The 16,707-nt window shown below is 40.0% G+C and overlaps 1 protein-coding gene across 1 annotated transcript; it reads left to right on the forward strand.

The window, feature by feature from the left end:
* The first annotated feature begins 305 nt into the window (after positions 1-305).
* LOC118820419 (macrophage mannose receptor 1-like) lies at positions 306-16,496 on the forward strand. The gene is made up of 11 exons (XM_036588752.1): positions 306-465; positions 1,437-1,826; positions 1,920-2,264; positions 6,194-6,568; positions 6,653-7,027; positions 8,527-8,916; positions 9,011-9,355; positions 10,386-10,752; positions 12,424-12,788; positions 15,131-15,213; positions 16,416-16,496. The coding sequence occupies exons 1-11, from the start codon at positions 372-374 to the stop codon at positions 16,494-16,496; spliced, it is 3,210 nt and encodes a 1,069-aa protein (XP_036444645.1). The 5' UTR covers positions 306-371.
* Positions 16,497-16,707: the final 211 nt, after the last annotated feature.

Raw genomic sequence — 16,707 nt, forward strand, 5'->3', positions numbered from 1 at the left:
CTCCACTCTGTCATGGTATGTTTCAGAGCTCAACAGGTACATGACTCGACCAAAATATGTCCGCGTGTGTTGATAAAGACCTGAAGAGTGGCTAGCCATGGAATGAAGGGCTGAGGGCGGGTCTTGAGATTGGTCTGATTGGCTCCTGCCCTGTAGTACGACACACAGATTTTTCTGTATAATGGACACTATACTGTATATGACTGATAAAGAGTACAGAACATACTGATCCATATGCAACTTCAAACGGTCTTTAATAAAAACAGCTCAGTATTGGACAGCAAGACTTCAGGAGGTGTGGAGGGGAATCTGCAGGCATATTTGGCAGATTGTTTTAGGAATGTGACAACAAATACTACAATTTAATACTCATGGAATGCATGTATTCTTGCAATGTTTGTACTAACCATCAAATCTTTATGTATTTTTTTTCCAGAACCATGTTTCGGCTCACGCTGATCTTAGGTCAGTCATCTTGTTAGCGCATCGTACACTGATCAGGCATAACATTCTGACCACCTCCTTGTTTCTACACTCATTGTCCATTTTATCAGCTCCACTTACTATATAGGTGCACTTTGTAGTTCTACAGTTACAGACTGTAGTCCATCTGTTTCTCTGATACTTTGTTAGCCCCCTTTTACCCTGTTCTTCAGTGGTCAGGACCCCCATGGACCCTCACAGAGCAGGTACTATTTGGGTGGTGGATCATTCTCAGCACTGCAGTAACACTGACGTGGTGGTGGTGTGTTAGTGTGTGTTGTGCTGGTACGAGTGGATCAGACACAGCAGTGCTGCTGGAGTTTTTAAAAACCTCAGTGTCACTGCTGGACTGAGAATAGTCCACCAAAAACATCCAGCCAACAGCGTCCTGTGGGCAGCGTCCTGTGACCACTGATGAAGGACTAGAGGATGACCAACACAAACTGTGCAGCAGCAGATGAGCTATCGTCTCTGACTTTACATCTACAAGGTGGACCAACAACAAAGGTGCGTCTAATAGAGTGGACAGTGAGTGGGCACAGTGTTTAAAAACTCCAGCAGCACTGCTGTGTCTGATCCACTCAGACCAGCACAACACACACTAACACACCACCACCACGTCAGTGTTACTGCAGTGCTGAGAGTGATCCACCACCCAAATAGTACCTGCTCTGTGAGGGTCCATGGGGGTCCTGACCACTGAAGAACAGGGTAAAAGGGGGCTAACAAAGTATCAGAGAAACAGATGGACTACAGTCTGTAACTGTAGAACTACAAAGTGCACCTATATAGTAAGTGGAGCTGATAAAATGGACAATGAGCGTAGAAACAAGGAGGTGGTCAGAATGTTATGCCTGATCGGTGTATTTTCACACATGACAAACATGTGAGTCACACATTATTAAACAATGTATTTAAATCTGTATTTCTACAAAAATGACTGTCTTAAACAGGGCTCTGCACACTTGGTGTTTGTCTTCTTCGCCAGTATCACTATGTGGATGAGAGAAAGACCTGGGCTGAAGCTCGGAGATACTGCAGACAGCATTATGCTGATTTAGCCAGCGTTGATAAGATTGAAGAAACACTGGAGCTTATTAGCTTAGTAGACATCAGGTACAGCAGCCCAACCTGGATTGGACTGTATGATGATCTGAGCAGCTGGAAATGGTCTCTGGATGATGAGAGTTTCTACAAGGGGAATGAGAGAAACTTCAGGAACTGGTACAGGCAGAAACCTGTAAACTGGGGTGGAAACTCTTACTGCGTGTACTTTTCAAGCTATGCCTCTGCATGGGGGGAATACCCTTGTTCTTCGGCAATGCCATTCATTTGCTATGATGGTGAGCACAACTGTAATATATCTCCTGTAAAAGAAGCTCTAAATTTCAGTAACCTTTCCTAAAAATGCCTTATATTGAATTTGTTTCCTCTAGAAAGACTGGGTGTCACTGCAAGATATGTTTTTGTTAATCAGTACAAGAACTGGGCTGAAGCTCAGAGGTACTGCAGAGAATATCACACAGATCTGGCCAGTGTGAGGAACGTAACCGAGAACTGGGAGTTAAGATCATTGCAAAATTATTATTATGTTGCATGGATCGGCCTGTACAGAACCAGGTCCTGGTCCGATCAGAGCAACTCCTCTTTCAGCTACTGGAAAGCAGGACAGCCAGATAATGCTGGACAGAGTGAATACTGTACAGCTGTGTCATTCAATGAATCTGGACAATGGACAGATGAAAACTGTGCTCACACCCTGCCTTTCCTCTGCTACAGTGGTGAGTAGATTTCTGTCGTGGAAAAGATATATTTTTTAGATTATAGATAGATTATATTTTGCCTATTTATTATTAAATTGTTTATTTGTTTATTTTTACAAATATGTGAAGTCATTAGAACAACACAAAACAATGCACTGTAACACAAAAACAACAGTACACAGTCACAAACTTGCCAAATTGCTTTTTTTCCATGTCAAATTTTCCCTATTTTTTACAAAAAAAAATAAAAATAAAAAATAAATAAAAAATAAAGGAAGTAAAAACTGGGAAAGAATATTCAATAGTGATAAAATACCTTAAAGGGAAAAATACTGCCTAAACATAACAAACATAACAAATACTGTTAACATTTTTTACAGTGTAATCTAATTCATTATAAGGAATAGCAGTCTATATGAAAGTACTTTGTGAGATGTTTTAGTGTGAAGAACCTTTTTAAAGTTAAAAAAACCTCCAAAAAATAAATAAATACATTTTGGAAGAACCCTTAAGTTGGCAAACAACATTAACATTACGCTGTAAAAAATGTCTCGTCAGTTCAACCTAAAAAATTACCTCACGTAGTAACAAGTAAATTTAATATTTTTCTCGACCTAAATAAATATAATTCTTTCAATCAGTGTAATAATTTTTTTAATTTTAATTTTTAATTTTTTTGTCATTTTTTTAGTTGCTTGTTACCACATGAAGCAATCTTTTTAGACTTATCTGACGAGACACTTTTTACAGTGTAGGCTTTGTTCACACAGCAGGTAAAAGTGGCCCAAGTCTGATCGTTTTCTTCATATGTAGCACAGATGTGCGTCTGTGTGTCAGTGTGAACAGCAAAACATGCACTGAATCTGACATTTTCAATGCCGATTTGGGACACTTTCATATGTGGTACTGAAATCTGGTAAGTGTCCGATATGCACTAGTGGGACTTGGAATTCATGTGACGTCCATCAATCTAACTCGACATTCATCACAATTTTGCTCTTCAGAGACCTCATAAATATTTGGGCTGATGTTCCTGTACAAACAAAATTAGAAGTCACTTATGCAAGTTGGCTGGGGGCAGTCGTGGGCTGGAGGTTAGGGAACCAGCCTTGTGACCAGAAGGCCTCCGGTTCAATCCCCTGAGCTGACAGTATATGACTGAAGTGCCCTTGAGCAAGACACCTAACCCCAACTGCTCCCCGGGTGCTGTGGATAGGGCTGCCCACCACTCTGGGCAAGTGTGCTCACTGCCCCCTAGTGTGTGTGTTCACTAGTGTGTATGTGGTGTTTCACTGCACGGATGGGTTAAAATGCGGAGGTGAAATTTCCCTGTTGTGGGACTAAATAATAAAGGTCACTTAACAAACCACTCTGTGTTCGAAGAGATTTCGAAAGAAGTGGCTGAATGTGGTCGTAGGAGAACAAGGTTGCAGCATCAAAGAAAACTGAAGGTCTGAAAGCAATGCTTCAAGAAATCAAGGACACGAACCAAAAAAGCAGAGTAGACAAATAACGTGCTGTTTTTACAATGAGCTTAAGCACATTCTGGGTGATGAGCTCAGCTGTCAGCCATCTGAACATCTTATTCGCTCCTGAGATGCTGGTAAAGATGAAATTGAAACGCGTTATTGTTGACTCCATTGTTTACCTCTGGATGGGTGGGCCAAGTGAAGCATTGCTCTTCTACGTACGTGGATCAGTTTAGGAGCGTAACGTGTTCAGATGTCGTATATAAGTCACATTTAAAGAGTAACTACACACCACTATTTTCCGCTAACTCCACCCCTGGCTCAACTTTGAAAAATGCTCAAAAATGGGAGGGGCACGCTGGAAGCAGTGATGTTTGGGTTTGGAGGTGGGGCTGGGAGGGAAACCGGGTGGGCTGGGCTGCAGTGTTTTTGGAGCTATCGTATGTTAGCTACCAGAAAATAAGGAGAGTGACAGACTCAAACGGCACTTTAGAAACTTGAGGTTTTACAAGGTTTACGTTTTTTTCTCCACTACCATCCTCATCCTCATCTTCGACGAGGGAAGGTGTTTCTGATCAGGCAGTGCGTCTTGAGCCTTAACAGTGTGAGCCACTGACTCAAACTGCCCAAGAGTTAATGTAGTGCCAGAAAATGATTAGCAGCGTGTGAGAGAGGCGTTGAACGGTAGAATATTCCCTAAAACCGTTCAGCAGGTCCATATTCAATAACACCTGAGTCCTGATTTCTCAGATGCACTGAATTCCGAATGAATAAAGTGACTGTCAGCCAGGGTTTCCTGCAGTGAATCTAAATCCTTATGTTCTACAAGCTGTTCATGGCACTGGGAGCTTTATGGACAAGAATCCTCACTTAATCAGTCTGTCAGGTCACCTAATGTTAGGATGAACGTTATCAATACCTGTGCTAATCATAACAGCCTTGTGAGGTGGTGCTGGGGGTGTTTAGCTCAGAGCGTGAGTGTGATTCTCTCCTCACTCTCAGCTCCTGTGCTTTCATATTTATGAGCGCAGCACGAGTAGGGGATCATCGGGGCAGTAGCGTTGTTTGACTGATTTGCATACTGTGACGTGTCATCATACTTTGGCCTATAGCAGAGTTGAACCAGAGGGGGCACTGCAGAGGCAGAACTGACCACTATAAAAATGATATTGAAGAGCCTAACGAAAAACGGTGAGAAGATCAGATTTGGGCCACTTTTACTTGCTGTGTGAATGCAGCATTAGTTTACCTTGAACAGCCAAAAGAATATCATGACTCATTTCAACTGTTTTTGAGCGATTCCCCTGAAAAAAAGGAAAAAACAGACTGTTTGGTTTTCTTCTTCTGAAGATTTAATGACCTTGATGAAGCATTATCTGCAGTTGTTGATATGATTATTTGCTCAGAATAGCAATTAATGAAATGTTCAGATTGCTTTGCTACTTAAGCAGTAGAACACAGAGGGAGTGTGTTATCGCCAATAACATCACGGCTGTGATTTGGTCGCCGTAGATCATCACAGCCGTGATGTTATTGGCGATAACACACTCCTCGAGTGTTCTATTGCTTTAATACAACAGTTAAATAAATAAAGTAATAAATTAATAAACTGGGCCGTGAACGCGGCGTTTAATATGTTTTAATGTTCGCAGTTCCTTCACCAAATTATAGTTCCTTAACGAGCAGCTTGTTGCTACGTCAGAGTAACGAGCTCCGCCCACTCGCTGCTCAGCCAGCAGTTCGTTCTCCAGCTCCTTACACTAAATTCCCAAACTGTCACCACTGAGCAGCTTTTTTATTTTTTATTGCGGCAGTTTTATGGCTCAGTCTGATTTGGTCAGACTCTGAAGATCAGACTACACGTTTGGCGAATGGTGTTGGGTTCATTTCTGGCTGATTCCAGGTTGTTTAGCTGTTCTTCTGTCTCAGCTGCCGACTGAAAAGCTGCTCAGTGGTGATGACAGTTTGGGAATTTAGTGTCGTCTCATCTTCAGAGTCTGACCAAATCGGCTATCGGTCAAATGTGATCTTAAAAGTGTCCATTTTCTGTTTGTGGCAAAGTAAGAAGTAAAAATGTTCAAATGTCTTGAGCGTCTCCTACAGCTGATAAAGACGTTGCTTAGCAACGGCATCTCAGTGGAGTGATACAGTGTTTGTGAAAAAACGTGATGTTATGGTGAAATAACAGCACAGTTAGAACGCCTCTCAACCAATCAGCTTGCGTGGCCAGAACTAACTGTTGCATAATCTGGTATAATGTCCACGATATACAGTCAAACGCTGCTGCACGTTAAAGTTCATGAATAAACGTCACACCCATTTAGAAATCTCTTGACACTCATGCTCATCTCTCACTCGTATTTCCAAACTAACAGCATTTCCCAATCGGCGAGATGTCCTTCTGTACGAGGACTGTAATTTCTATACTGTAGATAACTGGTAAACATAATTTCTACCTTCTGTTTTGTGTTTCTCTAGGAATGTCATCTACATCATCTCGTCAGTATCACTTCGTTAACGAGAGTAAAAGCTGGACTGAAGCTCAGAGATACTGCAGAGAGAATTACACCGACCTGGCCACCATTGAAAACATGGAGGATATGAACAGACTCAATTCCACAGTGAACGGCAGCTATGCTGGTTTAGCCTGGATTGGACTGTATGATGACCTGGACAGCTGGAGATGGTCTCTGGATGATGACAGTTTCTACGGGGAGGGAGAGAGAGATTTCAGAGGGTGGCCCCATCAACCAGATAACTACAATGGAATGGAGCTGTGTGTTTACATTAACACCTATGGAACATGGTCTGATGCTCACTGTGAAACATATTTCCCATTTGTTTGCTATGATGGTATGAATATGTAACTGATTATCTGGGATATCGTTTGGTAGTTCATCTGTCGACATAATTGATCAAATTATAAATGTATTTCAGGCAACAACGGAACTGATGAGTACATCTGGATAAAACAGTACAAGACTTGGGCAGATGCTCAGCATTACTGCAGAGAGTTTCACACAGACCTGGTCAGTGTGAGGAACATAACTGAGAATCAGAGAATTGTCAACATTATAGGGAGCTCTGCTGTTTGGATTGGTCTCTACAGGACCAGACTGTGGTCAGACCAGCACAATTCTACATATGAGAACTGGAGACCATACATCTTTGACTCACCTGAACAACCAGACAACGGTTTATATGTTTTGCGAGAGTATGGTGATCAGCACTGCACTGCTGTATCGTTAAGTGATTCAGGCCTGTGGACAGATGAGAACTGCTTAGTCACACTCCCTTTTGTCTGCTACAGCAGTGAGTTCATTTTTCTCTTTTATGTAATTTTAGTACACAATTCGTTTTTTTAAGACAAAATAACTAGATAACACCTCAGTTTCGGGGCAGTTGTGGGTTGGAGGTTAGGGAACCAGCCTTGTGACCGGAAGATTGCAGGTTTGATCCCCTGAGCCGACAGTACGTGACTGAAGTGCCCTTGAGCAAGACACCTAACCCCCAACTGCTCCCCAGGTGCCGTGGATAGGGCTGCCCCCTAGTGTGTGTGTTCACTAGTGTGTATGTGGTGTTTCACTGCATGAATGGGTTAAATGTGGAGGTGAAGTTTCCCCGTTGTGGGACTAATAAGGGTCACTTAATTAACAATTGGGTCATTCTATGGAAACATCCACTTTTCTCTCCATAGGAGTCACTGGTGTTACTGATCCTCATTGGTGTTACACATAATAAAGGAAACACCAGAGACATTTTTAATGAACAATGCATTTTACTAAATGGCTGCTACAGAACATCAAACCACATGTCAATCATGGAATATTCACTAAAATATGTAATTTAAAAATTTTTTCACAATTACCTCAGAATAAAGTCGGTCACACCAGTGACTTCAGCTAAAAGCTTCGTATGAAATCATGAGCTAAATGAGAAAATCTCTGATAACTGAAAGACACAGTGGACTCACCATGTGCTTTTCTTCATAGATCCTCAGAAAACAGGTAAAAGGAAGTCAAGTGATGTCATCAGTGTGACTTTTATTTCAAAATAAGAGATTTTTTGTTGTGCAGTGACACCAGTGACACGACTCCTGGGGACTTTTATTATATATTTTATAATATTTATTTGTCATTTGTTTTCTTTGTCATTTAAATCATATATTCCATAGTCATGTATAGATTATTGCAGTTAAAATAGCAGAAAAACTTTTTTTTAACCTCAAAATATGGCCTCAGCCTTTATACATGACTGTGAGGACAAGCTCTTCTGTGGTGCTCGGAATTCTATACAACTGATTTAAAAAAAATAATATTGCTAAATTGATGGATCAAGAAGGTGTAATTGTGAAAACACCTTATTGTTTTGTTTTAAAATATAAATAAATTCTAACCCTAACATGTTTAAGTGTAATATATTTCTAACACTAGGGACACAAAAATGGACGTTTTTGTAGAATGACCCAATTGTTTTGCTTCTGCTGGCAAAAACAACGAATTGTTGCTTTTTTATTGCTAAGCATCTAAAACACTACATTCACCCTCAATAATAAAGGCTCCTAAATGGTCCTTAGATTTGGATGTACGGTTCTGCAGTGCAGTGTAAACATGGAAGCTGTTTACTTATCATGAGTCTTTCTTGTGATAGAATTTTCTTCTTATGACCAGACAGAATCATCCTTAATGTGTGTAAAAATACTTATGCCTTTTAATGTTGATAATTCTACATGAAGCTTACAGTCCAGAAAGTGCAAGAATTTACAAACATCTACGTAAAAAGTTTGTAATGTTTTTCTCTTTTAAACAAAGGCTTCTGCACAGGGCTCTCATGTGACCCTCATCAGTATCACTTTGTTAGTGAGAATAAGAGCTGGCCTGAAGCTCAGAGACACTGCAGAGAGAATTACACTGACCTGGCCACCATTGAAAACACAGAGGATATGAACAGACTCATGAAAACAGTGAATGGCAGCTTCTTTGGTTTAGCCTGGATTGGACTGTATGATGATCTGGACAGCTGGAGATGGTCTCTGGATGATGACAGTTTCTACAAAGACAATGTGACAACCTTCAGAAACTGGTATATACAGAAACCTGTTAACTTGGGAGGAAACCTAATGTGTGTGCTGATTTCACATTTTTCCGCCACATGGTGGGAAGCCTCTTGCTCTAATTGGTTAAGATTCATTTGTTATGATGGTGAGTACAGCTGGTAAATACTGAAAACAGCTCTAGAAGCCCATAGTAATTACTTCAAAATGTGAAATATGATGTTTGTTTCTCTTAGGAAGAGTAAATGGCAGTCCAAGATATGTTTTTGTTGATCAAAACCAGAACTGGACTGAAGCTCAGAGGTACTGCAGAGAACATTACACAGATCTGGCCAGTGTGAGGAACGAAACCGAGAACTGGGAGTTAAGATCATTGCTAAAAAATTCTAATGCGTATTACCCTGCATGGATCGGCCTGTACAGAACCAGGTCCTGGTCCGATCAGAGCAACTCCTCTTTCAGCTACTGGAAAGCAGGACAACCAGATAATGCTGGACAGAGTGAATACTGTACAGCTGTGTCATTCGGTGATTTGGGACAATGGACAGATGAAAACTGTGGTCAAGCTTTACCTTTTCTCTGCTACAGTGGTGAGTATATTTCTGTTTTCTGGTTGAAATTTAGTAATGGATTTTTTAAATCCAAACCTGCCACAGTGACTATTTACCTTTGTTTGTGTTGCTTTATTACTGAATAATGAGTGTACAATACATTATTACATACACCAATCAGGCATAACATTCTGACCACCTCCTTGTTTCTACGCTCATTGTCCATTTTATCAGCTCCACTTACTATATAGGTGCACTTTGTAGTTCTACAGTTACAGACTGTAGTCCATCTGTTTCTCTGATACTTTGTTAGCCCCCTTTTACCCTGTTCTTCAGTGGTCAGGACCCCATGGACCCTCACAGAGCAGGTACTATTTGGGTGGTGGGTCATTCTCAGCACTGCTGTAACACTGACGTGGTGGTGGTGTGATAGTGTGTGTTGTGCTGGTGTGAGTGGATCAGACACAGCAGTGCTGCTGGAGTTTTTAAACACTGTGTCCACTCAGTGTCCACTCTATTAGACAATCCTACCTTGTCAGTCCACCTTGTAGATGTAAAGTCAGAGACGATAGCTCATCTGCTGCAGCACAGTTTGTGTTGGTCATCCTCTAGTCCTTCATCAGTGGTCACAGGACGCTGCCCACAGGACGCTGTTGGCTGGATATTTTTGGTTGGTGGACTATTCTCAGTCCAGCAGTGACACTGAGGTGTTTAAAAACTCCAGCAGCACTGCTGTGTCTGATCCACTCAGACCAGCACAACACACACTAACACACCACCACCACGTCAGTGTTACTGCAGTGCTGAGAATGACCCACCACCCAAATAGTACCTGCTCTGTGAGGGTCCATGGGGGTCCTGACCACTGAAGAACAGGGTAAAAGGGGGCTAACAAAGTATCAGAGAAACAGATGGACTACAGTCTGTAACTGTAGAACTACAAAGTGAACCTATAGAGTAAGTGGAGCTGATAAAATGGACAATGAGCGTAGAAACAAGGAGGTGGTCATAATGTTATGCCTGATCGGTACATCAGTTCTGAGGATTTTTCATGGTTTTCTAGCAGCGCCATCTCGTCAGTATCACTTCGTTAACGAGAGTAAAAGCTGGACTGAAGCTCAGAGATACTGCAGAGAGAATTACACCGACCTGGCCACCATTGAAAACATGGAGGAAATGAACAGACTCAATTCCACAGTGAACGGCAGCTACGCTGGTTTAGCCTGGATTGGACTGTATGATGACCTGGACAGCTGGAGATGGTCTCTGGATGATGACAGTTTCTACAGGGAGGGAGAGAGAGATTTCAGAGGGTGGCCCCATCAACCAGATAACTACAATGGAATGGAGCTGTGTGTTTACATGTCTTCAAGAGGGGAATGGTTTGATACTCCCTGTACTGAAATATGGGGATTTGTTTGCTATAACAGTAAGTGCTGCAAACATCAGAATAATTTAAATAACCTAATAATAAATCTGCAGCGCTGGTGATTCTGGGTGCGGCGTATAGAGTCTCCTGTGCAGCAGTGCTGTAAGTTAGAGTGAACACATATCTAAAGGCATGGCTTGGTGTGCTGCAGCCACAGCCAATCAGATCAGCTCTCCTCGATCTCTTTAAGAAGAGCATGTGATGTTTTCCTAATGGTGGAAGATCACTTTCTACAACCCAGACAAATTATCGTCATTTATTGCATATAATACGATAATATTTTTTAAAAAAATCGCTGACATGCTGATTATCTCTTGCTTAATGTAGTAGAGAAACTGTAGTGCTCTTAATTAGAGCTCAAACTAAGTAAAACCAAGTATTTTGAGTAATGACTCAGTTTTGCTTGCTGACGACTGGGATTTGAAGCCCGGCGAAGGTATTAACATCAGTCTTCTCGGTTGTCTTTGGTGGAATTCTAAACACTGAAACAAAAGTGATTGTAACATACAGTACATTAAATTAAGATTAATTAATCTTTATTTTGCCCTTTTTAACAGTTGTACCCCATTTATCGAAAAGTAATGGAAGGAAAAATAAGTTAGCTCATAATAATAAGAAGAACCCTTAAAGAATGATCGTTTTTTAAGTGTGTAGAATAACAAAACTGTACTTTTTACACTGTAAAAAACGTCAGATCAACCTAAAAATGACTGTGTATACATACATACATCATCTAAACCGCTTATCCTTCTGGGTCGCGGTGGGGTGCTGGAGCCATGACTGTGTAGTAATGAGTAAAATAAATACTTTGTAAAGACCTGAATTAATACTTTGAACGATTCTTTCAGTGTAATTCTTGAGTTTAATAAAACTAGTTTAATTGCTTGTTTTACTACATGCAGTAATTTCTTCGGTTGATCTGATCAGCCATTTTTTACAGTGTAAGGAGGATTTTCACACATCCTTTTTTAATGGCTGCATTTTGGGGAAAAAAAACAGTGGAGACGACACCTCTACAAATCTTCCTTTGATTTCTTGCCTGTATCTTCCTTACTTTATGCATAAATAGAGAAAAAAAAACTGTAGTTTGCAACATCTTTGAACATGGCTTCATGCCTTTGTGCTTGTTTGTGATAAGAGTAGGTCTGAGGAGGTGGTATCCTGGACAGGTCATCAGTCCATCGCAGGGCATAATAATATAAATAATAATAATAATAATAATAATAATAATAATAATAATAATAATAAATGTAAAAAAATACTTAATAATTAATTTAAATAATATATAGCCACACACAACTAACATGCTGTCATTAAAGACTGTATACCTTTAACCACTGTTGTGTGTTCCCTGTTAATGTCCTTACCTTAGCAGAAGAATGCAGACTGACTTGTTTAGGACTTTAAGATTAGGACTTGAGACTGTACTGACTCAGGACTTGAATCAAGACTCGACTGTCTCGAGTCAGGACTCGAGTGTGAAGACTTGAGACTTGCAACTGAGTGACTTGTTGCCACCTTTGATCAAAAGGGCTGCATACTTTAATTATTTTACATCTTTAAGTAATGAACAGCTGTCATCTTTGACAGGCATTAAAATCTCTCAGATCATTTTGGTTTTCGATGATCTTAAATGAATATATATGTATCTTTCACTGCTCTCTACTTTAGGCAGTAGCAGCACATATGTGTGGGTTTCTCAAGGAAAGACTTGGGCAGAAGCTCAGAGTTTCTGCAGAGAGTTCTACACAGATCTGGCCAGCGTGAGGAACCAGACTGAGCTGCAGCAAATACAGAGAATTTCAAATGGCAATGCAGTTTGGATTGGTCTGTATAGAAACCGACTGTGGTCAGATCAGAGCAACTCCGCTTTCACGTACTGGAGACCACGGATCCAATCAATACAAACAGAACCTGATAACGGTTTGTACTCAGCTGGACAGTATGGGAATCAGCACTGTACAGCTGCAGATCTAAAACATTCAGGACAATGGACCGACGAAGACTGCTCAGCCAGTTTCCCATTCATCTGCTACAGTGGTGAGTGGTGTAATTCTGTAAAATATTTTAAAACTAAAGACTTCTGGGTAACACTTTCTATGAATGTCACCTTTGTAAGCATCTATAAACACATTCATAACATGTTATAATGCATTCATAAGACATTATAAACATAGCTATAAATATTTATAAAAATGCATTATACGTTATAGCCATGTTTATTATGCATTATGAATTGTTAACATAATACATTATAAGTACTGTTCATAACAAATGATAAGAGCTCATAAGTCGTATTTGTCTGCTCTAAGTAAAGTGAAGCGTACTGTACTAAAGCCTCCTCCAGTGTTCAGAGTGAGGCTTCAAGTTGAAGTATTTACTGAAGGATTTACTGAAACACTAAAACATTCACAGTAAAGCACATTACAGGCTTCAAATGTCAGAGTTTAAACTAGAGCTGCCATCAGTGTTTTACCCAATGTGGGAAAGGTAATGTACACCACCGTTAGCTTGGCATTTGTCTTTACTTTACGCTCTCCAAGCTGGGACTGACTTCTTTGGCAGTGACAGTATAACATGTTATTAACACTATTTATAATGTATTATATTAACAATTCATAATGTATAATAAACATGGCTATAAAGTGTAATTCAGTGTAATTCTTTTTTATAAATATTTATAACCATATTTATAATACCTTATGAAAACATTATAACACATTATAAATGTGTTTATAGATGCTTACAAATGCGACATTCATAGAAAGTGTTACCAACTTCTGTTCCTAGTGGTGATCAGGTGATTGGTGACATCGCTAATGTTGCAATACCACACAAACTATTCTGAATGCTAACTGTTAAACTGTTTCCTAATGCCAACTGCTGACTGTGTGCTGTGGGCCCTGTCTAGGTGCACCTCAACCAGGTGAGAAAAGCACATACTTCTTAGTCTTCCTTACGCTCTAAAGTAGACAGCTCTTTAGACAGTTCTTAAGGGGGAACTCCACCAATTTTTCAAAATTTCTGTGTAACTCAATCATTGAGACATTAACAGGCTACAGTCTGGGAGAGCAGGGCACAACCTAACACGTTTTGTTGAATAATTTTTAAAGTATTTAAGTAATCATATTTTTTTTATACAAGCAACATTAATACCTCTGCTACAAACACTTTGTTTCCAGCTCCTACTGTTTAGTACAACTCCACCCAAAATGAGGAAGGTGCTGTGTTGCAGTTTAGCCCATGGGTGGGTTCACTGTAACAGACAGATGGTCAGTTTAACACCTACAAGAAAAGTCTAATCAATCAGTGCAAACAAAGTTAATCCAATATGATTTTGTGTTGTAAGAAACAAATATATTTTCCAACCAAACTGTCTTATATATTATCACTAAAATTATCTATAAGACAGACAGACAGATCAACTGATTCACACATCAAATTATATATGAACACTGATGTGAGTCTGTGTGTCAAACAATGACAGGGTTATTGTTTGTTCAGTGAAGGACAGCAAATAAAAACATCACACATCAGTAAAATATGGAACATTGTTTCTGAATAGCTACAACTGTACCAACTATTAATGTCCATTTTATTAATATACTTATCTAAAACCAAAACACTGACATCTGAAAGATCCTAATAAAGTAGAAGAAAATCTCTGTTTTCAGAAGTTTCTCTTTTTTCCCTTTAAAATCTGTGTAAACTGGAACAAAAAGACTGAATGTGCTTTATTAGTCTTTGTGTACTGAAGGTGTCTGAGCTGTAATGCTGTATAAGAACTAATCCCGCAGTGCGGAGGCTGGACTGAAGGCCAGCTGCACTTGCTGTGAGTTTGTCAGTTGCTACTAAACTGTGCTGCACTGTAGGAAACAAGATGATGATTACAGTAATATAAGGTTGGATTTTGTGATTCACACAAACAGCTCAGTAACCAAAAAATAACTTGTGTTGATAAAAATGACTTGCATGCCCTGAAAACACTCTTTGGCTCAGATCTCTTTAAAACATTGACCAATCACTCTGACTTTGGTGGGAGACCGCAGCTAGGAAATTTGGTGATGTGGCCAGAAGCTCATGCTGCTTGACCTTCTATAACAGTGTAAAAGTTTGTGCCCCGTGTTAGGTTGTTCCCCGCGCTCCCCTACTCCCGATGGGGCCCTCTGCTCTAGGCCTCTGTGTTAATTCCCACCTTAACACCCCCTTTAGTTACAACCCTGGTGAAAAATGTATTTTTGAATAATAGACATCCTTAAGAAAATGTTTTCATGAATCCTTAGAGTCTCAAGAAACACTGCATATCTTTGTGTACAGACTCTGCATATATCAGGCAAGCATGCATGTATTATAGCGATTATAACTCACCACGTTTGTCACAGGTCCTGTTACGGGACTGAGAGTGAAAGTTAAAGACACTAAGAATCGGTCTGGATCTCAGATTGAACGATTGGTTTTAATGCAGGTGAGTAGCTTTTCTTTCCTTACTGTCATTATCTAAACTGATAACCTGTTGCTTATTTCACCCTGATCTAACAAAGACCCAGTAAAGATCCAGTCTCTAATTTCTCTAATGGGAATAATAATCTTAATTGCACAGATTGTCAGGAAAAAGTGTAAAAAGACTTAAGAAACTAGTCTTAGAAGTCTGTGTCTCCATGTTGGTGGGTGAGCTGTAACTCTGTGCTCTGATGGAGCTCAGCTCATCACCGTTACTGCAGATACAGCCCTGCAGGTGGACAAACACCAACAACACAGACCAGAATGACCACAAACACATGAGCAGATATGAGGACACTTTAGATGAGTCTACTGAAAACACTACGAGGAGAAGATCAGCTGATTGGTGGATCAGTATGACCTGCACATCTCCAGAGTTCAGAACATTCCAGTGTGAGATTTTATAAAAACTAATAAAAGTGGCTCCAAAACTGCCAAAGCTCTTAAATAATAAACTCATACACAGAAATAAAGATGAAGCTTCTTATTCACCAGATTCTCATCTGAATTTTCTGTTCCAAATTAAATGGAGTTGCAGTTACACTGAGGTGCCTTAAACGTAGAACGAATTACGAAAGTTGGCGAATACACAGGTAACATCAGTAAATGCATTAATCTACCTCAATATATGAATCATTTTCCCTTATTCAATGCATTTATTGACCTCAGTATCTCAAACTTTCTCTTGGAGGTGTTTAATGAGCAGCTAACGAGCAGCACAGCAGAGCAGCTATTGAACGCATCTCACTGGCTGATCTAACGCCGCGTCCCAAACCACACACGTCTGCACTTCACCTAATACACTAATGAGTGCACTTCATCAATCAAATGAAATCACTAAAATATATCAGTTAATATACTTTAAATATGAATTACAAAGTGTTTAAAAACATGTTTTACTGCCTTTGCTGGGTCAGTTATGGCTTATTCTCATTACAAGCAGCCACAGCTCTGCTGAATGAACTTGACATTGCCTACTAAAATGGTGGCAGCATGATTGCGATGTCCTCGGAATACTATCAATGACCATTGTAGGTTTTAGTATGCACATCATTGAAACCCCTGCTGGTATTATGCTGTTGAGATTATCATGACGAAACATGCTGCTTCTGTGTTAGAGTTTGATAAGGGAAAGCAAGTTTAATGTAGCTGAGCTTTTGTTTTCAGCTTCAAGATGAGCTCATCAGGTTGGGACTTCCCAGCAACTTCACTCTGAAAGTGAGAAACCTGCGTAAGACCACTCCCTGATGGAGACAGCAAGTCTTTGCTGTTCACAAATACTTGGGATTATTTGTTGTTCTTTGGTAGTTAACAATAGTTCCCAGAATGATTTACATAAATACAGATTTTGTTATTCTTATTGAAAATGCACTTGATTTGGGTTATTGGGAAGTTTAAGATTGGTCAATCATTAAGGGCTACTCTTTTCAGCAACCGCATTATGAGCTAATCTAAATAT

This window comes from Colossoma macropomum, unplaced genomic scaffold (assembly GCF_904425465.1).
Source record: "Colossoma macropomum unplaced genomic scaffold, Colossoma_macropomum, whole genome shotgun sequence".
NCBI lineage: Eukaryota > Metazoa > Chordata > Actinopteri > Characiformes > Serrasalmidae > Colossoma > Colossoma macropomum.